The 24,090-nt window shown below is 56.6% G+C and overlaps 1 protein-coding gene across 6 annotated transcripts in view; it reads left to right on the forward strand.

Annotated features, from left to right (window-relative positions):
• Positions 1 to 24,090, forward strand: part of COL16A1 (collagen type XVI alpha 1 chain) — a 49,024-nt gene that overhangs the window by 406 nt on the left and 24,528 nt on the right. For 3 of the 6 annotated variants that reach the window (XM_077898757.1, XM_077898761.1, XM_077898758.1), the window contains exons 2-43: positions 1,338 to 1,444; positions 3,366 to 3,440; positions 3,554 to 3,671; positions 4,525 to 4,648; positions 4,926 to 5,192; positions 5,802 to 5,882; positions 6,054 to 6,179; positions 6,932 to 6,985; positions 7,290 to 7,316; positions 7,880 to 7,915; positions 8,938 to 8,964; positions 10,305 to 10,367; positions 10,612 to 10,653; positions 10,942 to 10,986; positions 11,085 to 11,120; positions 11,476 to 11,538; positions 11,913 to 11,957; positions 12,041 to 12,136; positions 12,315 to 12,353; positions 12,972 to 13,016; positions 13,178 to 13,213; positions 13,708 to 13,818; positions 14,223 to 14,258; positions 14,485 to 14,520; positions 14,600 to 14,710; positions 15,074 to 15,118; positions 16,896 to 16,931; positions 17,092 to 17,136; positions 17,420 to 17,551; positions 18,297 to 18,332; positions 18,534 to 18,641; positions 18,956 to 19,078; positions 19,172 to 19,225; positions 19,429 to 19,470; positions 19,815 to 19,850; positions 19,944 to 19,997; positions 20,171 to 20,239; positions 21,896 to 21,949; positions 22,045 to 22,071; positions 22,846 to 22,905; positions 23,090 to 23,137; positions 23,269 to 23,322. In XM_077898757.1, coding sequence (XP_077754883.1) covers positions 1,372 to 1,444; positions 3,366 to 3,440; positions 3,554 to 3,671; positions 4,525 to 4,648; positions 4,926 to 5,192; positions 5,802 to 5,882; positions 6,054 to 6,179; positions 6,932 to 6,985; positions 7,290 to 7,316; positions 7,880 to 7,915; positions 8,938 to 8,964; positions 10,305 to 10,367; positions 10,612 to 10,653; positions 10,942 to 10,986; positions 11,085 to 11,120; positions 11,476 to 11,538; positions 11,913 to 11,957; positions 12,041 to 12,136; positions 12,315 to 12,353; positions 12,972 to 13,016; positions 13,178 to 13,213; positions 13,708 to 13,818; positions 14,223 to 14,258; positions 14,485 to 14,520; positions 14,600 to 14,710; positions 15,074 to 15,118; positions 16,896 to 16,931; positions 17,092 to 17,136; positions 17,420 to 17,551; positions 18,297 to 18,332; positions 18,534 to 18,641; positions 18,956 to 19,078; positions 19,172 to 19,225; positions 19,429 to 19,470; positions 19,815 to 19,850; positions 19,944 to 19,997; positions 20,171 to 20,239; positions 21,896 to 21,949; positions 22,045 to 22,071; positions 22,846 to 22,905; positions 23,090 to 23,137; positions 23,269 to 23,322 — 2,835 coding nt within the window. In that variant the 5' untranslated portion in view covers positions 1,338 to 1,371. The remainder of the gene's footprint in view (positions 1 to 1,337; positions 1,445 to 3,365; positions 3,441 to 3,553; positions 3,672 to 4,524; positions 4,649 to 4,925; positions 5,193 to 5,801; positions 5,883 to 6,053; positions 6,180 to 6,931; positions 6,986 to 7,289; positions 7,317 to 7,879; positions 7,916 to 8,937; positions 8,965 to 10,304; positions 10,368 to 10,611; positions 10,654 to 10,941; positions 10,987 to 11,084; positions 11,121 to 11,475; positions 11,539 to 11,912; positions 11,958 to 12,040; positions 12,137 to 12,314; positions 12,354 to 12,971; positions 13,017 to 13,177; positions 13,214 to 13,707; positions 13,819 to 14,222; positions 14,259 to 14,484; positions 14,521 to 14,599; positions 14,711 to 15,073; positions 15,119 to 16,895; positions 16,932 to 17,091; positions 17,137 to 17,419; positions 17,552 to 18,296; positions 18,333 to 18,533; positions 18,642 to 18,955; positions 19,079 to 19,171; positions 19,226 to 19,428; positions 19,471 to 19,814; positions 19,851 to 19,943; positions 19,998 to 20,170; positions 20,240 to 21,895; positions 21,950 to 22,044; positions 22,072 to 22,845; positions 22,906 to 23,089; positions 23,138 to 23,268; positions 23,323 to 24,090) is intronic. The other 3 variants (XM_077898760.1, XM_077898759.1, XM_077898762.1) reach the window with 3 other exon arrangements.

Consider the following 24,090-nt stretch of genomic DNA (forward strand, 5'->3'; position numbering starts at 1 on the left):
AAGCTTCTCTCCTATCCCTGCAGCCCCTGCTCTGGCTGAGGCCAGGGGCTAGAGATGAGGAGCGGGAAGGGGACACAAGCACAGCGATGTTCCCGCCTCCACATGCGTTCACATGCCTCCCACAGCTGGCAACTCTTCCACTGACTGGCAGGACGGGGAGGCCAGGATAGGGTTTTGAGTGCACACCACTAGGAAGGGGGATGAATGGGGTGGAGGAACAGTTCTGCCCCAGGAACGAGGGGAACAGGGTCCTACCTCCAAATATATTGAAGTGAGGGGTCCTTCGGGTGCTCACTCCCTATTCAGGACTGAGGGAAGAGAAGTAGAATTCCATAACAGCTGGGGGGAATGAGGTCAGACTTGCACAAGAACTTCCCGACAGGCAGGCCTACTGGAAGGGGAGTCACAGGCTGGCTCTGTGCACGTGTGTACCGGCAAGCTGGAATGTCCAGGTATACGGGTGACATGGGTCTCTGTAAGCATGCCTGTGTGCAGGTAGGTCTGTACACACCCAGTAGCACAAATGTGTCTGCGTGTGTACGTGTGTGTATATCTGCATGTGTCATGCTGACACATGAATGACTGTGTGTGCACGTGCGAGCTGCCCGTCTCAGGGGAGGCCGGATGATGTATGGGTCTGCTGGCGGCTTGCTGAGCCTGCATTGATTTATCTGGGCCCATCCATCACGGTTTAATAAAACTAAAAGACGAGCATCCATCAGCGAGGGAGGTTGGCAACAAGGTCCTGAGCTCGGTAACCTGCTCTCTTACCCACTGTACCCACGGGGGATGCTTCCTTGGCCCCCACAAAACTCCATGATACCTGACAGGAGATTCAGACCCTGACCTTTGTGGGTGCCTGGCAGGACTGGATGAACTGGGTGCAGCTAGCCAGGTACCAGGCTAGCGTAGAGCAATATAGTGCACAGGTTGATAAAATATTGAAATACTTCTAAGCGTCTTGGTAAATAGTCTCTGTCTCAAGCCCCTCACTACCCCAATTCACCTGGCCTTCTAGGACCCTCTAGATCTCTCAGTAATCCAGCATTTATCCCCTGGCGCCATTAGATGCTGCCTCGACCCAGTTTCAGTGCTCTAACCAGCATTCTCCTCTGGCTGGTCGCTGTCTGTGCCATACTGGTGGTTAAATATTTTGAATATTACCCTGGCCGAATCGTAGCCCAAGGCCTGTGGTTGGGCCTCTGAGAGGAACCGATGCTGGCCAGACGTCCTGCCACCCCACCTTGGGCCTAGGCCCCATGGACCGGCTGCTACTTGCCTATGTATCATGCCATGTGAGCTCAGGAATCCACCTTCACGGTCTCTGCGGTTTTCAGGTGCTGTGGCTGTGGCCGACCTCTCTGGACCAGGATGTGGGCATCTTGGCTTCCCGGCTTGTGGCTGCTCAGTCTCTGGGCTGCGTGCAGCCAGGCGGCAGATACAGGTGAGGTGCCGCATGAAGATTGGGGTGCCACTGGTCTGTGACTGGCTCTCTGAGATGCTGGGGTCCGATGTACATGTGTGACCATGTGCCTAGGTCATGTGGGCAGGGATGGAGAATCCATCCAGGGAGCCCATCCCAGGGTGGGCTCAGGGTGGGCTGAGGCATGGTCCATGTGTACGTGTGTGGGGTGAGCTGAGCGTCTGTGTGCTTCTGTCTGCGTGTTTGTACGTCTGTGAGCCTTTCTGCATCGCAGAGTTGCTCTGTGCATCTGTACTCATTCCTGTGTCTGTGTGTGTGAGAGAATAGCCCTCCTCCCCGGCACGTAAAGCCATCCTGTGCAAACAGTTGAAGGAGGCCCAGGCCTTTCTGATCCTTTTCATGGTAGAGAATCCATCCTCCAACCCACGTGCTCCTCCTCCTCCACGGCTGGCCCTGGATCCTGAGTAAAGGGCCCGCCTCGAGACCCAGACGCTGGATGGAGCAGAGGGTGCAGCTTTCCAGGGCCTGAAGCCAGAGGAAGTTGACCGGGCAACTTGCCCTGCCCTGCTGGGTGCCCTCTGGGCTTCATAGCTTAGCTGCCCAGCCGAGCAGAAATAGAACTCCTAGAACCCAAATCTAGCTGAGTGAGGCAGAAAAACCGAGGTGCAGATGTGAGAGGGGTGTGAACCCAGGGTGCACGTGACTGCTTGCAGGTTGTGTGTGCGTACATATGTGCTTATGCGTGCGTGCACGTGTGCCTTGCTCTCTCTCCCTCACCGGGTCCCCTGGGGGTTGGGGCAGAGAATTTCAACATCTGTAAGGAATCTGGGCCCACTGCCAAGGGGTGAGTCACCCACTGCTGCTGCCGATGCTGAAGACAGTGATAGTCTTTCTGGCCAGACCTGGGGGAGGGAGACTTCAGTGGGGTCACTGGGCCGAGGGATCCAAGGTTCCTTCCTCCAGTTAGGCAGCCAGGGAGTCCAATGCTCAGCTTCGAGGAGCAATATCATTGTCCTGTCCCAGCGCTCCCGTCTGCAGTGATGGGGAGGCTTTTTTGAGTCTGGCCTTTATCTCCTATTGTAGAACCCTTCCTAACCTTTTGCTCAGTCAACCCTAAGAGGAGACAGGCCCATGGCTACCTACCTGTCCCTTCAGGGTTTTGGAGACCATAATTAAGCTATTCTTCTCTAGGAGCCTTTACCCACTTAACATACCATGTCGGAAGCCCCAAGATCCTGGTGGTTCCCTTGAGTTTGTGGTCCCTTTGGGCCCTCAGTCTCTTTTTACTGTTTCATAAGGTAGTTATCCAGGTGAAAAATCATTCTGTTGGCTTAGACTTGTGTCTGGTCTGTTGTTCTGCTGTAGATGTAGGAAGTAAACCCCACCCACTGCTGAGAACACATGTACCAGCTCCACACGGCATCCCTTGGGGCACAGGCATCCACAACTCACACATGTGCAGACACATGTGCTTGTACATAACACAAGCATGCATAATGTGACTTTCTTTACCCCTGAAGTGATCCTCTGCTCCCCACTTGGGTGTATATGAAGGAGGGAGCACATGTAGACATTTGGCTCTTTACCACATCTGAGTTCTAGGACTGCCCAGGGTTTCTTTTGCTCTTTCTTTTACTGACCTGCCCCCTGACTTGGCATTTTGGTGGATATGAGTTTCAGGAGTTCTGGCCTTGCTCTGCTGTGAACTCATTTAGTGGCCTTGGGCCCAGCCTCAATCTCTGGGCCTCAGTCTTCCCATCTGTATACTGGAGTCCTCCTGGCTCCCAGGGTAGCTAGAGTCAGAAGGCAAGAGTAAAAGCAGCCCCCAGGGCAGGCCTGGTTAAAGATCCAGAATGGGGAACAAAAATTTGCTTCTCTCCAGGTTCCCCAATGGATTCTTTAGCCAGGGTCCACTGAATGGCCCATTGCCAATCCTTTCCAGGTGAGCAGTGCCCACTTTCACAAGAGGAAGGACTCAAGTTGGAACATAGAAGCCATTTATCGACCAACGTAACTGGTGAGTGCCCATCTCATTCTGCTGTTCCCCCCCCCCCCACCATCTTGCTGGAGCGGCTGTTACCCCCTCCTCACCTGCCCAGCTGAGCTCTTCACCTGGTGTCTCCCCCAAAGGCTTTAATCTCATCCGCCGACTCAACCTCATGAAAACATCTGCCATCAAGAAGATCCGCAACCCCAAGGGGCCCCTCATCCTGCGACTGGGGGCAGCCCCGCTCACCCAGCCCATGCGGTAAAGGCCCCAGTGTGACCACTGGGCATTAATACTCCCCAGCAACTCTGGGTGTGGGGCTCTGTGGGTCATCTTCTCCCACTCGTTGCCAGGAGTCAACCTGGTTTCCACTTCTGGGGCTTGTAGGGTAGGCACAGAAGAAATGTGTGGCTGACCCACCCTCTGTCCCTCCCCTACCTCTGGCTAGCCCCTGGGGGACAGGTCTGTATCCTCTGGGCACCATGAAGACCCAGGGATGGGGATGGGAACCTGGCAAGAGTCTGTATGTGTGTATGTGTGTGTGTGTGTGTGTGTGTGTGTGCGCACCCACATGTGTCCACATGTAAAGTTCATACTCCCACAAGTCCCCGGGGAGTCTGGCTCCTGCTTTCCTCTCTAGCCTCAACTTCTAAAACGTTCTTCTTTCTTTCTTGCTGCTCTAGTCATGCTGAATGCTTTTTATCTTTTTCCAGCATCTTCTTCTACCCCAGTCCTGGTTATCCTGGATTCCAGGGCATCCTGGATTTCTTAGAAGAACTTAACCACAATTGTCATGATTTAGTGACATAGTCATCCCAGGGATTCTTTGTTTAGGGTCCTATTTCTGCTCCCCCCCCCCAAGACTTGAAGGCTCCATGAGGGCAGGAACTTTCTCTGTGCTTTCACCACTGTTATCCCCAGTAGCCAGTTCCACCTACATAGTAGACACTTGATAAATGTCAGTAGACTAAACAAACATGCATATGCATGTGTCGGTTTGGAGGTGTGGGCTTGTGCGTGTCTCATGTAGGTTCAGCAGTCCTGAGGGCCCAGGGAAGGCAGCAGGTGGCCTCTCACCTGAGCCTCAGGGTACCCCTCCCGGCTCTACCCCCAGGCGAGTCTTCCCTCGGGGCCTCCCCAGTGAGTTTGCCCTGGTGCTGACGCTATTGCTGAAGAAACACACCCACCAGCACACGTGGTATTTATTTCAAGTGACCGATGGAGATGGGTACCCACAGGTGAGCCAGACTACCCCCCCTGGCTCTTGGGGCATCGAGCAGTCCCAGTCCAGTCCAACCTCTGTCCCAGCTTGTGAATTCAGGGGCTCTGTGTCCCATCCCCAGTGCCCACCCTCAAGGTTACCCTTACCCCAGCGGCTCCTGCCCTACCAGCTTTCTCCTCTTTCTGGGCTTCAGTGCCCCCTCCTAGGAAATGACCTTGAGAGCCCTGAGCTTTGCTCTACTGAGCCCATGGGGCTCTGATCCTCTGTCCTGGTCCTTTCTCAATTGCACACAGATTTCCCTGGAAGTCAACAGCCAAGAGCGGAGCCTGGAGCTCCGGGCCCGGGGCCAAGACGGCGACTTTGTGTCCTGCATCTTCCCAGTGCCCCAGCTCTTTGACCTGCGCTGGCACAAGCTGGTGCTGAGCGTGGCTGAACGTGTGGCCTCTGTGCACGTGGACTGCACCTCAGCCTCCTCCCGGCCTCTGGGGCCCCGGCGACCCATGCGGCCAGGGGGCCACGTCTTTCTGGGCCTGGATGCGGAGCAGGGGAAACCCGTCTCGGTGAGTGCCAGGTCGGGCGTTGGCCTCTGTTCCCACCTTCTGGGAGCCTGGGTGAGCTCCCGGGAATCTCTGTCTGACCAGGTCCTTCCCTTGCTCAGAATCCTGTTGTGGTTGCCCACTGCCCTCCGGGTGCAGCCTAAATATATTAACTTGGCATTCAAGGCCCTTCACGACCTGATCCCTAACATGTCTATGGTATCTTTTCCTTCATTTACACGTTAGCTTCTTCTGGTCAGTTCCTTCCTAGTCATACATCTTGCCTGCTCCTTTCACACCCATGTGCCTTTGCCTATGCTGTCACCTCCACCCGGGATGCATACCCACCTGCAGGGTATTTGCTCAGCCTTCAAGGCCCTGCTGAAATGGAACCTCCCCGCCCCTGTTCCTCTGGACCAAAGTGACCTTGTCTCCCTCCTCCCTGTCTTTCTTGTGTGTGCAGTTCTGTTTTGCTTTTGGTGACAGTTCTGTTCCTGAAGGTCTCCCCCGGTGAAACCAGAAACGCTGAGGGCGCATTCTGGGGTGGGGCCTTCTCTGGGCCTCATGGGCAGCCAAGGGCACTGAGCTATTTGACAGAATGAAGCGGGAAACTGACTTGCATGTCTCCTGCAGTTTGACCTTCAGCAGGCACACATCTACTGTGACCCAGAGCTTGTGCTGGAGGAAGGATGCTGTGAGATTTTGCCAGGAGGGGTGAGTGGCCCAGCTCCGGCCCCGCTGGGAAGGTCGGGGCACTTTCCATGGGCCTGGTGAGCTGGAGATGGGGACCTGGATAGGGATGCAATGAGATCGCAGGATGGTGGGTGAGGGGTGGGGAGGGCGTGACTTCTGAACTGACCCCAACCCTTCTGTCACTCTGGACAGTGTCCCCCAGAAACGTCCAAGGCCCGCCGGGACACCCAGAGCAATGAGCTCATCGAGATCAATCCACAAACTGAAGGCAAGGTCTACACCCGCTGCTTTTGCTTGGAGGAGCCTCAAAACAGCAAGGTGGGTGGGCAGGGCAGGTAGACATGAGCATAGGTGAGTAGAAGTGGCACCGAGGTGGACCACCAGGGTCAGTTGTGCCTGGGGTAGGGAGGGCACCGGAAGCCCCACCCCTATAGGATTCCAGGAGGCAGAGAGCCCACCGGGTAAACCTGTGCCTACCTGCCTGTTGGCACTGAGGGAGGTGCCCATCTAGCTCTGGCACTACCCAGCCCCTCACTGACGTCACCCCAGACCCTTCTGGCGAGGTCAAGACCAGGCTTGCACCCAAAGGCAGTTGCTCCGGGACAGAGCTATGTGAGATCAGAGGCCAGGACACACTGCTTCCCTCAGGGATTGCTTGCCCTCCTGAGCCCAGCCCCAGCCAATGCCAGGCTGATTCGACGCCCAGCACCATGGCCAGCTGCCCTACCTACTCTCAGGTTCTTTAGGGTGGCAGGGAAACCCAGTTCCTCCCTTTGCCCCGCCCCCAGGCTGGGCAGTCTCCCTGTCCGCTGGGCATCATGCCCAGCCTTTGGCTGCAGGAACACAGGATCCCATTGATTCATGGTCTTGTTTTCTCCGACATCACATGGGTGAAGGGGAGAAGGAGGGGGACCTGTGGGAGTGCCAGGGGCCTGGGCAGGCTCTTGATGCCTTGGGAGGTGCCAGCTGAGGGGGTACCTGGGTCCCTGCCCCTACCTGGGTGCCTTTATCTGGCGTGGGCTCCTGTGCTGCTCCCTCTTGAAAAATTCCTTTTCACTCTGTCTACCCAGGTGGATGCCCAGCTGACAGGAAGTATCAGCCAGAAAGAAGAAAGAGGAACAAAGGTAGAGCTAGGAGGGGGGAGGTGGGGAGAGGAGTTCACGGTGACCTGGTCTGCTCTCTGTACCCTCTGTAAACCCCTTGAATAAGCCACTGTACGCCCACACTCTTCCCACCTGCCCCCACTCCTGGACAGAGCTTAGGCTGTATAGGCGCCAGCTCGGAGAAGGAAGGATGAATGGGGGCGAGACAGACAGTACCTGGCACAATGTAGGGCACCCGCTCCTGATGGTTCTTGGGTAGGAGTATTGGAAGCAGCGTTTCATACCCTCTGCTTCCTGCCCATTACCATGCCCTCCCTCTTCCCAGGCCCGTCAGGAGCCAGCAGCCAATGAGGTAAGCCTCCCATCTAGACTGGCAAAAAGAGCTTGGTTGAGGAGGTGCCAGCATGAACCCTTTTGACAGACTTTGGGGCGCTTGAGCCTGGGCATGGGGGTTTGGGATGACTACTCAGCTCCTAGCATTCCTTCGGGGCTCAGTGCTGGGCCCTGTCTGCCTGCTGCCTCTCCTTGGGTGGGTAGAGGAGGAGGGGCTCCTCCTGGACATTCCTGCCGAGTTGGCAGCAAATGGCCACGGGCATCATGGGAAGAGTCCAAGCCTTGGCTGTGGGACCCCAGATTCTAGGCCTCACTCTGCCCCCACATGCTGCGTGACCCAGATCCCACTGCTGTTTCTCTCCGGGCTTCAGTTCCTCATGTGAGAAATGGCTTGGCTCCGGGATGCTGGAAGTTCAGGGATGAGGCTTGTTTGGTAGGATTCCTATCTTCTTGCTCCCTTGGACTTCACCCAGGACACACATGATGTTCTGTGTGCTTGCTGTGTGTATGCAGGGAAATGGGGTTTGGAAGGCCGGCTCCGGGCTCTCAGAACTGACCTCTTGGCCCATTCTTCCCTTGTAGTGTCCACCCTGTGTCCATGGTGCCCGGGAAAGCAATGTGAGTGAATAGAGAGTGTGCAGGGTGGGGTGGGTGGGGGCTGGGAGTGGGCTAGTTGGCTTTCTGGTTAAAAACAAGTGGACCTCTGTGCTCTTATCACACTCCCTCCCTGCACATCCCCCAGAGCTGGACTTGACTCCCACCCCATCCCCACCAAGGGCTTCATGGAAGGAAGCCTCATGCCTTGTGATTCAGACAATGTATTGGGATCCGGGGTGAAATGGGGACAGGATAGTGGCTGGTAGGGCTAGGACCTTGGTTGCTGATCCCGGCTTTCCACTTCCCACCAGGACTCAGGGCTGCCCTGCTTGAAGGCTTCCCACATCAGCTTGGAGGCCTTGAGAAGGGGAAGGCTGACTCAGGGTGGCACAGCTCGGCACTGGCCCCCAACCCCATGTTGGCTCAGGACCTCCCCTCATATCCCTCTCTAGCTGGCTCTGGTCCAGCCTCCTTCTGGGGTACAGAAGGACAAAGGAGAGGGGCTCGGTGTGAGCAAAGCTAGTACCCAACTGTACCTCTTCCGTGGGTGGCATAGGTCACCACTTTCCCATAGCCTGACATTCTGAATTGACATGCCACGTTAGTCTATAAAGGGCACAGCCCTGGTTACCCTCTGCTTCAAGCCCCCTGACCTTGGGGGACACAGGAAGTACTCCTCTGCTGCCTGGCCTTCTTTCCATCTAGCCCCCCACCAAATCTGGTAAGGCTGATGGTCCCCGGATATGCAGGAGTTACCATGGCAACCGAACAGCCCTGTAATCCTAACAAGTAGGGGGTGGGACTAGCTAAAGCCAGGCAGTTTAAAGAAGGTAGGTTAGACCCCTCTGCAAGTCTGACAGCCTTAGGATATAAAGTCAGCATGCTGGGTGGCCTTGGGGGTAGAGCTGTTGATCTGCTGGTGGTCTTGGATTTGGGGTGTTGGTCCTGCCACAATGCTGTGTGACCCTGTTTAATTGCTTGCCTTCTCTGCATCCCTGGTTTTTCCTCCATCCCTGAGGTACAATGTTTTCTTTGCCCCCCAGGTGACAGTCGGTCCCTCTGGACCCAAGGTGAGTCCAAGATGGAGAACAGGACATTCTTGCCCGCTTTGGAAGTCCCGGCCTGTCCCCACAGTGTGTTACCCCATGGCTGTGTGTTTCTATCAGGGCTACCCGAACCTGTATGTGTGGGGGGTGATTAGGTGTCTGTGTGTGTGTGTGTGTGTGTGTGTGTGTGTGTTGGGGAGAGTAGGGAGCTGTGTGTGTATAAGGATGTTAAAGGTGCCCCTTTTCTGAGTCCTACTGTGCATCAGGCTTTGGGCCTTGCATTGCACATCTCTTACCTTCCCCCCTCCTCGGGCATCCTGCGGGGAGGCCACTAGCATTTTACTTCATAAAAAACTGAGACTCAGCAGTGCCCCGTGTGGGCCTGGGGGTATTGGGGTGATAGTGTGGGGGTCTGGCTGTGTGCCTTCTGGGACACACGTTCACATGTGTGTGTGGCCCCCTGTGGCAGGGGGAGTGAGCCCTTGTGCCCGTGGGCCTGACAGGACCACAGAGGGCATGAGCGACGGGGTAGGCGGCACGCATGTGAATGTGGAGCTGTGTGCTTGTGGGTGCCCAAGGGTACATCGCACAGCCCCTGGGGCTGCCTTTGTGTGAGTGTTGCGTGAGTGCCAGGCTCTGTGCTGAGCACCTTGAGTGCACTGTCACCTTTCTTCCTTGACACAACCCCCTGAGGAGGGGCTAACATGAGTCCCTTTTCTTTTTTTTTAAATTTTTATTTATTTATGATAGTCACACACACAGAGAGAGAGAGAGGCAGAGACACAGGCAGAGGGAGAAGCAGGCTCCATGCACCGGGAGCCCGACGTGGGATTCGATCCTGGGTCTCCAGGATCGTGCCCTGGGCCAAAGGCAGGCGCTAAACTGCTGCGCCACCCACGGATCCCCATGAGTCCCTTTTTATTGCTGAAGAGACTGAGTCTCAGAGAGGTGACATGACCTGCCCTGAGTCACATGCTAGTAAGCGGTAGGGGCAGGATTTGAACTCTGGCAGCCTGACACTCCCCATCATGGATCTGTCATCCCACATGTGTGTATCCGTGCATATGTGTCCATGTGCCCCAGGGCGAGCTGCGTGCGAGCTCGCGTGCTTGGGTAGGGGTGTGGGGAAAGTACCCTCTTTGTGAGACTATAGATCTGCCAAATATAGCCTCTTGGGGTGGGAGGGCCATATGGATGAATGCATATGGAATCCATATGCTGTGTGCATGCTTGGGGGTTGGGGCAGGCTGTGCTCATTTACACACCCGAGCGTGGTGGATGGGTGAAGACGGGCTGGGAAGAGCTTCGGCAGGTCTCCCATGTGCTCCCTCGGGTCCCAGTCCCTGTTTTGATCTCATTCACAGGGAGGGAAAGGTGAGCGAGGCCTGCCTGGCCCATCAGGCCCCAAAGGAGAGAAGGGAGCCCGGGTAAGTGCCCCAGCCATGCCCACTGCAGGGCCCTCCCCAGCTGTACCCTGGGGGTGGGCTGCCATGTGAGCCATCCCATCAGCTCAGCCCAAATCCTGCAGCCTGGCCTACATGGGGGCTGATGGGTGGGGTCTTTCTAGGAGTCAGTTTACAGAGGCCTCTATTTTTTAGGGGACTGTGGGACTCTTGAGCCTATCCTTCTCAAAACAGGGTCTCACCCAGATCCCTGGTTCCCTACCTCTAGGGCAGTGACTGCGTCCGAGTCTCCCCGGAGGCCCCACTTCAGGTAAGACCTGGAGGTGGACGCCTGGGTGGCTCAGAGGCTTGAGCGTCTGAGGTTGTGATCCTGGGGTTCTGGGATCGAGTCTCGCATCGAGCTCTCCACAGGGAGCCTGCTTCTCCCTCTGTCTGTGTCTTTGCCTCTCTCTGTGTCTCTCATGAATAAATAGATAAAATCTTAATAAAGACCTGGAGGCAAGGCCAATATGGGGTCAGCCCCCAGAGAAGGGGCATGTGTATCCTTGCTGTCCACCAGGTGACCTTTTTATCTCCCACCCCTTATCTCCCTTCTCAGTGTGCAGAAGGCCCCAAGGGAGAGAAGGGGGAGTCAGGAGCCTTGGTGAGTGTGGGACTGAGGACAGGGCCGGGCAGCGGGGTCTTGGCCCAGCCTCCCCCTCTTTCCCTCACCTCTTGTCTTGTGTCCCCTCCTCAACTCAGGGACCCTCAGGACTTCCAGGCTCTGCAGGCCAGAAGGTAATGGGCCTGGATTTGGAGGGGCGGGTGCCAGGGAGGCCTGTGGGCCCTCAGACTTGAGGAAGATGTCTAAAATCTTGCCAGAGGACGGAGGGTACCATCCCCACAGGAGGCCAGAAGTGGCAATACTCTCTGTCCCTCCCTGTCACCCTGCCCTGTCCACGTGCCCCCACAGACTCCCTGGCCCAGAAGTTCTTTCTGTTGTCTACCTTCCTGTAGTGACTGCAGCCATTCAGTCTCTGGGGAGGCAGAAACTGGGGGTCGAGAAGCCAGTTGTCCTTCCTCCCGATAGGGCTGGTTTGGTTCTTCCAGCCCATTCTCTCAGCCCCCATCACTTTACCTTTTCCTTCCCCAGGGCCAGAAAGGCGAGAAGGGAGACGGAGGCATCAAGGGCTCTCCAGGAAAGCCAGGCCGCGATGTACGGTGCTCGGGACCCTTCCTCGCCACCACCCCATGGCCCTCAGTGAAATGCTGGAGTTAGCCATCAGAGTCCAACCTACTAGCCTTGCTCAGACAGGAGAACGGAAACCCAGGGAGGGGGAGGCTGTGCCCCAGGAAGCAGAGCTAGGAGGGGACAGAACAGGACCTGAACTCAGGCCCCCTGACTCCCAGCCTGACCCCTGACGTCTGATGCCCTGAGGTTGACATCTGATGACCTTGGGGCACAGGGCTGGAGTCTGGCTTTGGGGAGGGGTTCTGAGGGTGGGCAGCTGGGTGCGTACCCATCTCAGTGGGGCTGCTGTCCCAGGCGGTGCCAGGCCTCAGGCTCTTCTTCCACCTTCTACCCCACAGGGCCGGCCAGGGGAGATCTGCGTCATGGGGCCCAAAGGGCAGAAGGTGAGTTGTGGGTACCTGTGGGATGGAGAGTGGGTGGTGAGGCTGAGGCGATGGCTCTCTCACACCCACCTTGTCTGTACCAGGGAGACCCCGGTTTTGTTGGGCCTGAGGGGCTGGCTGGAAAGCCTGGACCCCCTGGCCACCCTGGGCCCCCTGGGATAGGACTTCCTGGGACCCCGGTGAGTACTCTTTGCCCCTCCTGCTGTTCTTTCCTCAGAGACTCTTCTCTGGTCTGGCCAGGGCTGGGGAGATAAGACTCGGTTCTGGGGCTCCTGGTTGGGGGAAGGGGCTTGGGTGGATCTCGCTATGATGTAGGGCCTCTGGGAAGCCTCTACCTGATGCTGTTCCTGCCCTCAGGGGGACCCAGGTGGCCCACCAGGCCCTAAAGGAGACAAGGTAAGCACAGGTGGGAGCGTGGCACTTGGGGAACCCCCTGCATGGTGGAAGGAGAGAGAAGGGGACCCAGGGCAGCAGGCATACGTGGAGGGAGGGAGCCAGGCATTCAGCTGAGAAGGCTGGCTTAGTTCAGCCAGGCCCCTCAGTGGGGATTGTCCCCTTCCCACTGCTTGCTGACTTGGGAGCCCTGGCCTGGGTTCTAGGCGCGGGGACAGGTAGGCCTAAGTCTAGTAATGACCAGAAAGGCCATAACCGGAGGGCCCAAGCCCCTTTTAAGGTCATATGCCTTGATGAGCAGAAAGCCCTGGAAATGTCTGACCATGTCTGTCTGCTCTGGCTCCTCTGGGGTCACCCAGATTCCTCTGGACCTGCTGCACGAGGGAAGGGCTACACAGAGGCCTCATATTCTTCCTTCCTTTGCAAGGAGAAGGACTTGGGTTAGACGTGGAGAAGGACAGACAGCAGGCAGGGAGTGCTTGCTGACCAAGCTGACCATGAGGAGATGGGAGATTTGGCTGAGATTGTACTGCCGATTCAGAGAAGGGACTGATGGGGAAGGGGTGGATGGGCCAAGGTCATGGCCAGGAGCCTCCCCCTTAACACTTCTTCTGACCACAGGGCAGCTCGGGGGTGCCAGGAAAGGAAGGTCCTGGCGGGAAACCTGTAAGTAGGCCCAATCTGGAGGGGGAGGGGGGTGTGTGGCCTACCATGCCCAGGGCTGCTCTGCCAAGGCCTCCAGAGAGAGGGGGGGCTAGGTCCTTGGGCCCTCTCTTGGCATACCAGTCCCTCTGGCTGGCACTAACACCCACTGCTTCTTCTGACAGGGGAAGCCAGGGGTGCCGGGGCTGAAGGGAGAGAAGGTGAGATCCAGGCTGGGTTGCACCAGGATGGGGTGGGAGTGGGAGCCCCTCTCTGAAGGTGACACTGAGCATCAGGGGTGCTGGACTTTGTTGGTTCTTATGGTGTGTGTGTGTGTGTGTGTGTGTGTGTGTGTGTGTGTGGTTACTGAATAAAGAGCCTGGCTTGGGAGTTAGACAGCTGGGTTTGGGTCCTGCCTCGGCCGCTCACATGATTAATGAATGTGCCACTTAGCTCCTCTTCACCTGAGTGTCCACATCTGTAAATGGGACACCATGTCTTCCCATGGCTTGTTGCGAGGATGAGTTTTGTGATGTCCAGGAATCATAAGTGGAATGAATGAGTCAGTTGAACAGAGAGCCTCTCCAGTGTTCTGCTGTCCACCTTAATGTTGAGGGTGGGGCCCCCCACCAGTGTCTAGCTGGAGCTCCTTGTCTTCCCCAGGGTCCACTTGTCTCTCCCAACTTGTCCACTCATGATCTCTCCCTTCTGCTAGGGTGACCCCTGTGAAGTGTGCCCGACACTGCCTGAGGGCTTCCAGAACTTCATGGGGCTCCCTGGAAAGCCAGGGCCCAAGGGGGAGCCAGGTGATCCTGCACCAGCCAAGGTGAGTGCCCAGGGTGGCCATGGAGGGGCCCCACAAAAGTCCTGGGAGTGTGATCCTGAGAGGAGTTGGGCACTTGACACAGGGACTGGGTACTGCTCTTGGCCATAGAAAGATTGTGGGCAGAGGGTCCCGGCTCTTAGCTAGATGGGAGGGAGCTGAACCATAGAGTTTGGGGCTGGGCCAGAGGGCCCTCCAGGTCTCCATGGCTACCTCCTAGGGTTCTTGAGGAGCCTCTAAGATGCCTTTTGGGCAAGCTGGGGTGGAGCCAACCCTTATAGTGAGTGAGGCTGTGCCCTCCTCCTGGGACTGTGTTGGTTAGGGGTGGAGGAGTGGGCAGGGCTGGGTCAGGGTCCTCGCCTCGACTCCCCACTCGACTCCACTCCCTCACCCATACTTTCTTTCAGGAGGGCCTGGGAGCTGTTGGATGGAAAGGTGATCGGGTAGGTACTGGAACTTTCCAGTAGGGTAGCATAGCCTGGCCTGATTTCCTCCATGTGTTACATGGGTTGATTAGCCCTGGCTCTGTATGCTAATCTTGAGCCCCATAGGACCCCTGGGTATTTGAAAAGTTTGTGGTGTGTAACATTGTTGTCCTCGGGTATGGCCAGGAAATTGGGGTGCCCCTGCAGGCCCAGCCTCAGCCCATAAACCTTTTCTCCCTTACAGGGAGATCCTGGCATCCAAGGCCCCAAGGGAGAGAAGGTAAGGGAACACTGGCCCCCCTGGCTGCCCACCCCCCGACTGCTGGGAGCCTTTCCGATTTTTTCTGTTCCTTCCCCAGGGGGACTCCTGCTCATCCTGCAGCTTAGCCGTAGGAGCCCAGCATCTTGGGCCCTCTACAGGGGCCAAAGGAGATGTGGGTTCCCCTGGCTTCGGTTTGCCTGGCCTTCCGGTGAGTGACCAGCCTGGCCCAGTCCAGCCGCATCTTTGCCACACGGGGAGCCTCCCTGGCTCCTCAGGCTCTGAGCCTCCAGGCAGAGACCAGGATGGAGGTCCCGACGCAGGTGTCCCCAGCCCGCAGCCTGGTTTCTCCCTCCTTCCCTCCGCTGCCCCAAGCTGCTTGCCCTAGGGCTCCCTCCTAGAACCTCCAAGTACCCGGCTGTGTAACAGAAGCAACTGTCCAGCTACCTGCCTAGTTGTGGCATTCGTAATTCCAGGCTGGCCTTTCTCTTGCTGGGTGGACACTGGGACCGTGGAGTCTCAGAGAGGTGGGAGTGGGAGGATGCTCTAATTGTGACTTGATTGTTTTTTTCAGGGGAAAACTGGGGCTCCAGGGCCAGCAGGGCTGAAAGGAGAGAAGGTGAGATCTGGGTTAGCCACCAGGGGCACCCGGGCTTCTTGGAAGGGAGGCAGGGAGGCAGGGAATGGGGTGGATACAGACAAGAGCTCAAATCCACAGCGAGAAAAATTCATCAGTGCTTGGCAGACGGGAGTCAACGAACCTACTTGTGAGAGCCCTCATGTTCTCCACGGGAATTCCTTAGTGTTGTATTTTCTATTTTATTGATGATCTAAAACAATTAGGCACGTGTAAGGCTACCTTTTAATAAAATAACCGTATTTAACTCTCCTTTACCACTTACAATGGGCTGGGCACTGTTCCAAGCGCTGGTGCGTGTATTAACTGGTTTCATCCTCCTAAAACCTTATGGGGGAGCTACTCCATTATTCTCGTCCTACGGTTGAAGAATCGGAGACAGAGAGGGCCAAGTCAGTTCCCCAAGGTCACATGGGTGTTTGAGTGTAGAACTGGGAGCTGAGCCTAGGAATCTGGCTCCGGAGTCTGTAATCTTCGCCGCTCAACTTCGGGGCCCGTGTTCACATTTGTATTTATGATAGTGTCGGAGACAAATGACAGTGTTGAACTTACAAGGCGGCGTTGCTCAAATGAGGGCTTCTGGGGGTGGACGAGTGTTCAAGGGTGACAAACACTGAAATATATGTTTAGACTCTGCTCTGTCAGGCAAACCACACCTGTCATTTCTCAGATGGAGCTTTGTACCCCTGCCTCACGGCTGCTTCCTCTCTGGGGTGTCCCAGCCTCAGTAAATGGTGTGTCCCCTCCCCCCACTCCTCAGGCCCCAAACCTGCAGCATCCTAGATCCCTGTCTGCTCCTCCATCTGACAGTCCTGCCAACAGCATCTCTGTTGACGTCCCCTGCTCCTCTCCACCTCCACGCGCACCACCGTGGTCTGAACCCCATCGTGGCTCACCAGCCTGCACCCACCAAACCCGTCCACGGCCTGTTTGTCATCCAGCAGCTAATATAACCTGACCTTGTAAAAAGAACTTGAGTTTCATTATTTCCCTGCTTAACATCCTTCACGACTGACTCTGTACCAAAGTCCTGCTACGCCTTACAAGACCCTGGACAGCCGGCCCCTGCCTGCCTTTCTCCTGGCCTTCCTCTCCCTGGTTCTCAGCCTCCTTCCACTCAGGAGCACATCAAGACCATTCCCACCTCTTAGATTCTGTACTCGTGACTCCCACCATCTAGTACGTTTTTCCTCTCTACTCTCCCCTGCCGTGCTTTTGCTGGCTGGCCTGATTCTCATCTTTCTGAGAACTGTCATGGTCAACTCTTCTCTGACCATCCTGTCCAGAATGGCCTCCCCATCTCACCTCCCTGCCTGTTTCCTCCATGGCACTCATCGCTGTTTGGTGTTATGGTAACTTAAAAAGTTCTGGTTGTCCCCCACAAGTGTATAAGCTCCACGAGGTGTTCGTGCATGCTGCTCACCACATCCTACCAACACCTGGCCCCGTGCACAGATGTGGAGGTGTCTGGTGCACGGCTGTTGGATAACTGAATTAACGGTCATTGTGTGCGGGGTGAGGGCTGCGTATGGGGCTGGGATTCTGGGAAGTGAGGCTGGGGGCAGGAGCCTGCCACAGACTCTCTGGGGGACCTTGGGGAAATCCCCTGCCCGTCCTAGGCCTCAGTGTTCCTAGCCAGGAAGGGAGAGAGGTAGTCTAGCAGTCTTCACAGGCTACTTTTGCGGTTTGTGGTTTGGGATTGACTCAGCACCTGTAATGCCTCCTTACTTTGACCCCATGTTTTCTGCTTTGTCCTCAGGGTAATTTTGGGGAGGCAGGGCCAGCTGGCCGCCAGGTAAGTGTGCTCGGCATATGACAATTCTGGGACAGCTCTGGGGAGAGGGAAACGTGGGAGGTGCTGCCTGCTGCTGCGGGGACAACAGGCCTGGGCTGTGCCCTAGCATAGCCCGGGCAGGTGCTAGGCCTCACACATGGCCTTTTTTCTAATCACACAGGGGCCTCCAGGGCCAGCGGGACCCACAGGCACCAAAGGGGAGAAGGTGAGTCAGGGGATATGCTCCACGCTGCAGTGGGGAGAACTTCTTGTACTAATTCAAGCCCTTTGAGGCTCCCCACTGCCTAAGGGTAACATCTTCTTCCTTAGCATGGCGTTCGAGACCTTGATGATTTGGCCCCCACCTTCATTTGTTCCCTGTCCTCCCAAAATCTCTCCTGAGATATCCCTCACCCAGCAGAGGTGCTATATCGGGCCCAGCTCTATTCCCCAGCCCCAGATTCCAAGCCTGGCCCGGGATCCCCCAACCCTGTGTCCTGGCTTGGCAGGGGGAGCCTTGTGAGCCGTGCCCAGCCCTGTCCAAGCCTCAGGACGAGGATGGCTATGTGGTGGCCTTGCCTGGTCCTCCTGGAGACAAAGGAGAGCCTGGGCCTCCAGGCTTCGGCTTGCCAGGAAAACAAGTGAGTTCCCAGGTTGTTGCAGGTGGGGCTCAAAGTGAGGAGGGACCCCTGCGTGGGTCTCTTGGCTCCCTGGACATGGGGAGGAGCTGGGAGTGGGCGGAAGGGTCAACCAGAGGCAGCTGGCCTGAGGGACCTCAGCCCTTCACCCTGGGACACAGCCTGGCAGGGTGTAAAGAGCACCAACTTGGGACCAGACGGGCCTGAGTTTAAATTCTCTTTTCTGCCTTTTCCTCACTCTATGACTTGAGCCAGTTCCCTTTCCTCTCTGTGCCTGTTTCCTCTGCATGGTGGCGCCGTGGAGCCTAGGAGTGATGTGTGTGAAGCACTTGGCAGCACACGATAGGCATTCAGAAAGTGATAGTTACCGCGGGGCCAATTATTGTTACGGCTTTCCTGATAGCAGCGAGCACTGCCATAGTGCACGCTCTGTGCCACGCGCTGCTTCACGTGTGCTAGCTCGTCTAACCTCACAGGGACTCTCAGGAGAGAGGCCAGCTGCATTTTTATCATCCCCTTTGACAGATAAGCAAACCGAGTCACAGAGAGGTTAAGTAACTTGCCCGGGGATCACCCAGGCAGGTCCCTGGCTCGTCTCTTCCCTTAATCTCTACAGTACTGCTTCCCTAGAACAGGGCAGAGATTTTGGTCTGTGTTCCGTACTGTTGTATTCCCTGGGTCTGACAGTGCCGGACGTTTAGGGGTGTCCGCTGTGAGTGACTGGGTGCTAGAAATGCTTTCTCCCCAGGGCAGGGCCGGAGAGCGTGGACTGAAGGGGCAGAAGGTGAGAACCTCGTGCGCGTGGGGGGGCACTGCCTCTCTGATGAGCCTGCCACCTCCTTTTCCTGATTGCCCCGCACCTACTCCCCACTCCCTGCACAGCCTTCAGCCCCGTTGGAGGGCTCCGAGTGCCTTTAGTCCCCAAGAGGGCAGTCTGGCCCCCAGCTGGGTCACCTCTGCCCTCCGTGAACCCTACTCCTTCCAGGGTGATGCTGGGAATCCTGGAGATCCTGGAGTGCCAGGCACCATGGGGCAGCCGGGCCTGTCGGGAGAGCCTGGCGTTCGGGGCCCCGTAGGCCCTAAAGGAGAAAAGGTGGGTTGGGCAGGGGGTGTTTTGTTGCGTGAGCAAAAAAATAATCAGCCTGAGAGCTAACGAGGGGAAGGACTGCAGAGTCAAGCTGTGAGCCTTACAGGATACCAGAGTCACGGCGGGGAGAGGCCTCAGCCCTTCTCCCCAGCAGGCAGGAGAAGGGCGAGGAGTGTCAGCGGCTGTTTTTATTTCCCAGACCAAGGCGGAGGCAGTGGGTGGGCAGAGCTCTCAAGGGGCACAAGGGCTCCCTTTCTGATGCCTGCTGCTGGCCTGGCTGTCAGCCCTGGCTCAGGGCTCCTGGCTGTGTCTCTGACCAGGGTGACGGGTGCAGCGCCTGCCCCAGCCTGCAGGGAGCAGTGACAAATGCGGCAGGACTGCCTGGGAAGCCCGGCCCCAAAGGAGAACCAGGCCCAGAAGGTGTGGGCCGGCCTGGTAAACCGGTGAGTTCCGGCTGCCCACCCTCTGGTCTTTCCCTGCCTGAGCTTTGCCTTCTCTTCCACCTGCGGGACCCATGGGCCACCTGTATCTTTTAGGGCCAGCCTGGTCTACCTGGAGTTCAAGGGCCCCCAGGACTGAAGGGCATCCAGGTATGTGTTGGTCCCGGGAGCCTGGGCTGCAGGTATGTGTGGTGAGGGGTCGGGGTGGGCAGACACATGGGAGCATTGGGCCTGGAGTGGGGAAGATCAGCTACAGGATGGAAGTGAAGAGGTTAAGGGGAAGAGGTTGGAGAAAAACGTGTTAAGGGTGAGTGGGGAATCTCAAGCCAAGGATTGTCCTTCTACCTCTTCAGGGAGAGCCTGGGTCTCCAGGAAAGGGAGCCCAAGGGCCCCAGGTGAGTTTTTAGCTTTACCTTTGCTTACCTGCCCCCAGACCCCCCAGCACTTCCATTAGCCAGCTGCCCGCTCCTATCCATCTCCTGGCTACAGAGCTCTGCTTGCCCTCAGATGCTCAAGGGCACAGCTCTGAGATAAGGAATTGGGCAGCAGCCCTGGCCTGCCATTACTTCTGTGGAGGATCTTCCCTTTGCCCCCTGCCCCCTGCCTCTCTCATCCTCACAGTCTTCCTGGGGAGCTCTCTTGAGTTTGGCTGGTAGATACTCCCCACCCTGACCAGGTATGTCAGTGGGACAGGTTGGCTCGGGCAGCTGTGGCCCACTCTGTCTTTTCTGACTTGCAGGGGGAACCTGGAGTCCAGGGTTTGCCTGGCATTCAGGTACGTCTTTTCTGGGCCTGGAGGAGGCTGGGGTGGGGAGTGGGAAGGGGTCACTTTAGGGTAGGGGTTAACCAACTGCGCTTCCATCTGCAGGGATTTCCAGGACCTCGAGGGCCTCCTGGTCCCACTGGAGAGAAGGGCGCCAAGGTGAGCCTCTGCCTCATAAGGCACTAACCCTGAGATCCTTTGGAGTGCCCTGGAAGAGGGGACAGAGGGCACAGGACCTGTGACATGCCTATCACAGGGCCACCCCAGACCTGGTCTGATACATCTCAACTGCCTGGTTGTCCCTTTTAGCCTCTGTGTCCTCTCTTTTATAGGGATCTCCGGGGCTGAAAGGAGCTGCTGGGCCTATGGGGCCCCCTGGTGCCAGTGTCTCTGGGCCTCCGGTAAGGGTCCTCTCTGCACGCTGTGCTGGAGGTCTTGCTGGGGCCAAGGCTTTTGCTGCTGGGAAAAGGGCATGGGGCTGACCCCACCGGGGCTGGCAGCATGGGGCATGGGAGGAAAGAAGCCCAGCCTCCGAGAAGGAGGGCCACATTGCCTGGACTGGGGCACCTGACCACGGACATTACTTATCATCACAATTTTTGGAGCAGTGACAGCTTAGCCTTGTGCTAAGCTCTAGACCAACAGAGATTCACTTAAACCTCCCAATATCCCAGTAAGGGAGTGGCTATGATCGTCCCTGTTTCATAGATGAGGAAGCTGAAGGCCAGAGGGTGAGGAGTCAGAGTCAGGACTTGAACCCAGGTCTGCCTGTCGCAAAGCATGTATATTAACTCACCCACCCCCCACTTCAGACCCTGGGTCTTGGGGGATCTCTAAATGGCTGCTGCCCCATAGACCTATCCACGCTGATGGAAATGTTCTGTTCTGCTCTGCCCGAGTGGGTAGCCACTAGCCACATGTGGCTATCGAGTGCTCGAGCTGTGGCCAGTGTAACTGAGGAGCTAAATTTTAAATTTCATTTAATTTTAATTAACTTAAATTTAAATAAGCACACGTGACTATGGGCTACCCTACTGGACAGCACAGGTGTCTCGAGACCAGCAATACTTTCAACTTCATTACCCTCAAAGACCTCTCTTTATGACCGTCCCACTAATGATTCCGTTTTAAAAGATGTGTCTATTGAACAAATCACATAGATTAAGTAATATTAAATGCATTTGCTCACTTTCATTCATCAAATACCTGTATAATAGTCTGCTTCCACTCCACATGAACCTACTAGACTTGTACGAGTTGGTATAATTCTAGCCTAAATCAAAGAAACACTACCTTCCAGCCAGCCTGTGCCATGCCAGGTTGTGAGCAAATGTGTAATTTCCTTGGGCTTTTGGTAATGTTGAAAATAGCCCAGTGAAGGATATCTTTTCTGTCTTTATGGATCCCTAGAGAAATTTCCGTTCCAGTTTGGCAATCACTGATAGAGCCCCCTGAGGGAGCCCTAAGCCCAGAGGGGCCAGGAACCTGTCCATGTCCACACAGCCAGTCTGTGCGGCCCGGTAGAGCTGGACTGCCGGGGCACCTGCCACACTGTGCTCGTGGTGTGACCCAACATGAGTGACAGCCTTTCAGAGTCTCCAAATTCTTGGTGAAAAATAAAAGCAGAAATTCCTGTCTCGGTCTAAGTCATCGGAGGTAACCTTTGTGACAGAGGACAGAGTGTGTGTCAAGCGCTTAAGTGGGGGTGGACGGGGCGGGGGAGAGGGGACCTCGGGCCTCCTGTAGCTGGTGCAGTCGTGCTGGGGAATCTATTACAACATTTCTTGAAGCCTGAGTTTTCTCACCTGTAAAGCAGAACAGTACTGTCCTGCAAGGCTGGGAGGGGGATCCCACTCTGTTGTGTGACAGGCACTTGGCCCAGTGCCTGACACCCAGAAGGTGCTCAGGAAATGCCCGTCTCCTCCTTCCTCTGCTCCTTGTCTCCTGCGCCAGAGGCCCTTCTTTCCAGGACATGGGCTATTGCCCTCCCCTACAGGTGGGCCCCGTGGCTGGCTGCAGACCAGGCTCACCACTGACCCTAGGCTCTCTCCCTTCAGGGCCCTGATGGACAGCAAGGACAAACTGGACTTCCAGGAGCAAGGGGGATGCCAGTGAGTATGATGTCTCAGGGCAGCAGGAAGCTCTAGCAGGGGGAGTCTCACCTCCACACCCCATCTACTCACCTCGCTGTGTTTCTTCCCTGCAGGGTGAAAAGGGACCTCAGGGAGAGAAGGTGAGTCCCAAGGCCCTGTGGCCAATATGTGGGGAGGTTAACAGTAGCCCCGCCCCCTAGGGAATCTGTACACATGGGACTGGCTCTGGAACGGGGGATGGAGGCTAAGGAGTCATCCTGGTCTCCTTGCTACCCCCAGCTCCCTGGTTCCAGGAAACAGGGGCCCTGCACAAACATTTCTCATTTCACCTGGTTGCTGGCCCAGGGCACAGCCAGGATCTTGGGAGACCCAGAGAGCTCCAAGGCACCCATAGGGGCAGCTGCATTTGCAGATGGGGCCTAAGTCAGAGGCCAGGGCAGGAGCTAAGTTGGGGAGGACCAGTGGTGAGAGGGCAGAGGTGTTGGGGGACGGGTCCCTGCCAAGGGGAGCAGGACAACAGTGGCCAAGCCGTGAGTGTCCTGGAGGCAGAACACCTGTGTCGCAACTGACACTGAACCCAAACCAACAGGAATTACAGTACTTGGGGCTTACCCAGAAGCCAGAACTTGGGGCTGAGGGCTTCCCAGTGGCAGGAACTCTGTGTATGTTCATCCATTCCACCCTCCTGACAGTCTCTGCGTTTGGTGCTATTGCCCTCATTTTACAAATAAGGACACTGAGGCTCGAGAGGGTTGAACAGGTTGCCCAAGGACACAGTCATAAGAGGCAGATCCTGGATTTAAACCCTGGCCTCTTCATCCTAGAACCCGGGCTGCCTCCCAGATGTTGGTTTCCAGAAGGTCCTCCATCCTTGCCCCCTGCCCCTACTCTGACAAAGGCTCTTGTCTTTTCAGGGCGAGCCAGGGGAGTGTTCCTGCCCCTCTCGGGGGGATCCCATCTTCTCTGGCATGCCGGTAAGTGGTGCTGAGAGCCCTTCCCCCAGCCGGGGGCGAGGCCTGGCTTCCTGTGTTGGCTCAACATGCGAGGGCCCCCGCAGGGCTTTGCGCCCCGGCCAGCTGCCTCCCCACGCAGCTCTGCGCTTGGTGTGGACGTTGCCTATAACCTCTCCCTTCTTTTGCGACCCCCACTCCCACCCAGGGTGCTCCGGGACTTTGGATGGGCAGCTCCTGGCAGCCGGGCCCGCAGGTGTGTGTCGCTTGTCTCCTCTGTCTCCACGTGTCCGCCAGCGCCCCACGGCTTGCCCACCCTAATGCTGTTGCCCCCCAGCAGTGGGGCAGAGCTTTCTTTGGGGTCTGATTGCTTCTTTTCTCTCTCAGGGTCCCCCAGGGGTTCCCGGACCACCTGGCCCTCCTGGAATGCCTGGGCTACAGGTAAAAGGGGAGAGAGAATGGGAGTTTGGGAGGGAGGGTGGCAGGGTGGCAGGGCTTGGGCTGTGTGCTGCGCCTCCACCCAACACCTATGCATGCCATCCTCACTCCTCTCCATTCCTGCTCCCCAGAGCGGCATAGGGAGAGGGCCATTGATCCCTTAGGGCAGGCTGTGGGCAGTCCCCACCTTCTTGAGGAACACCCTGCTGTGTGTTGGCCCAGACACCCTACTGACTCTCGGGCCAAGCTCAGCCCTTGGTCAGCTGTCAGGAACCCAGAATCTGGGTCCAACAATCCTTTACGCTCCTGTGGCGCTCCAGTGTTCTGGAGCAGCGTGCGACATTCATTTGTGCAACAAATATCTTTGCACATCCGCTAAGTTCCGGCCACTATTTTAGGTGCTAGTACCATAGCAGGGTGCAAAAATAAAAATCCCTGCCCTCTTAGAGCACACATTCTAGTAAGTGAGGCAGACAATAGGCAAGATAGAGAAATAAAATGGAATACAGCCTGTTGGAAAGTGATCTGTGGTGAGGAGGAAGATAAAGCAGGGTGTGGGGTCAGAAAGTAGGAGGAGGGCAAGGAAGATGTTTGAGAAGAGGGTTGGAAAGAATCCAGACTTACAGGAAATGAGTGAGTAGGCCCGTGAGGGAGAGCGCCTGACAGTGAAAGCAGGTGCAAAGGCTTGGGGGCGGAACTGGGCCTGACAGTTGGGGGAATAGCAGGGAGGCCAGAGACAGGGAAGGGAGAGCAGTGGGAGTGGAGAACCAT

Source organism: Canis aureus, chromosome 5 (assembly GCF_053574225.1).
Source record: "Canis aureus isolate CA01 chromosome 5, VMU_Caureus_v.1.0, whole genome shotgun sequence".
Classification (NCBI taxonomy): Eukaryota; Metazoa; Chordata; class Mammalia; order Carnivora; family Canidae; genus Canis; species Canis aureus.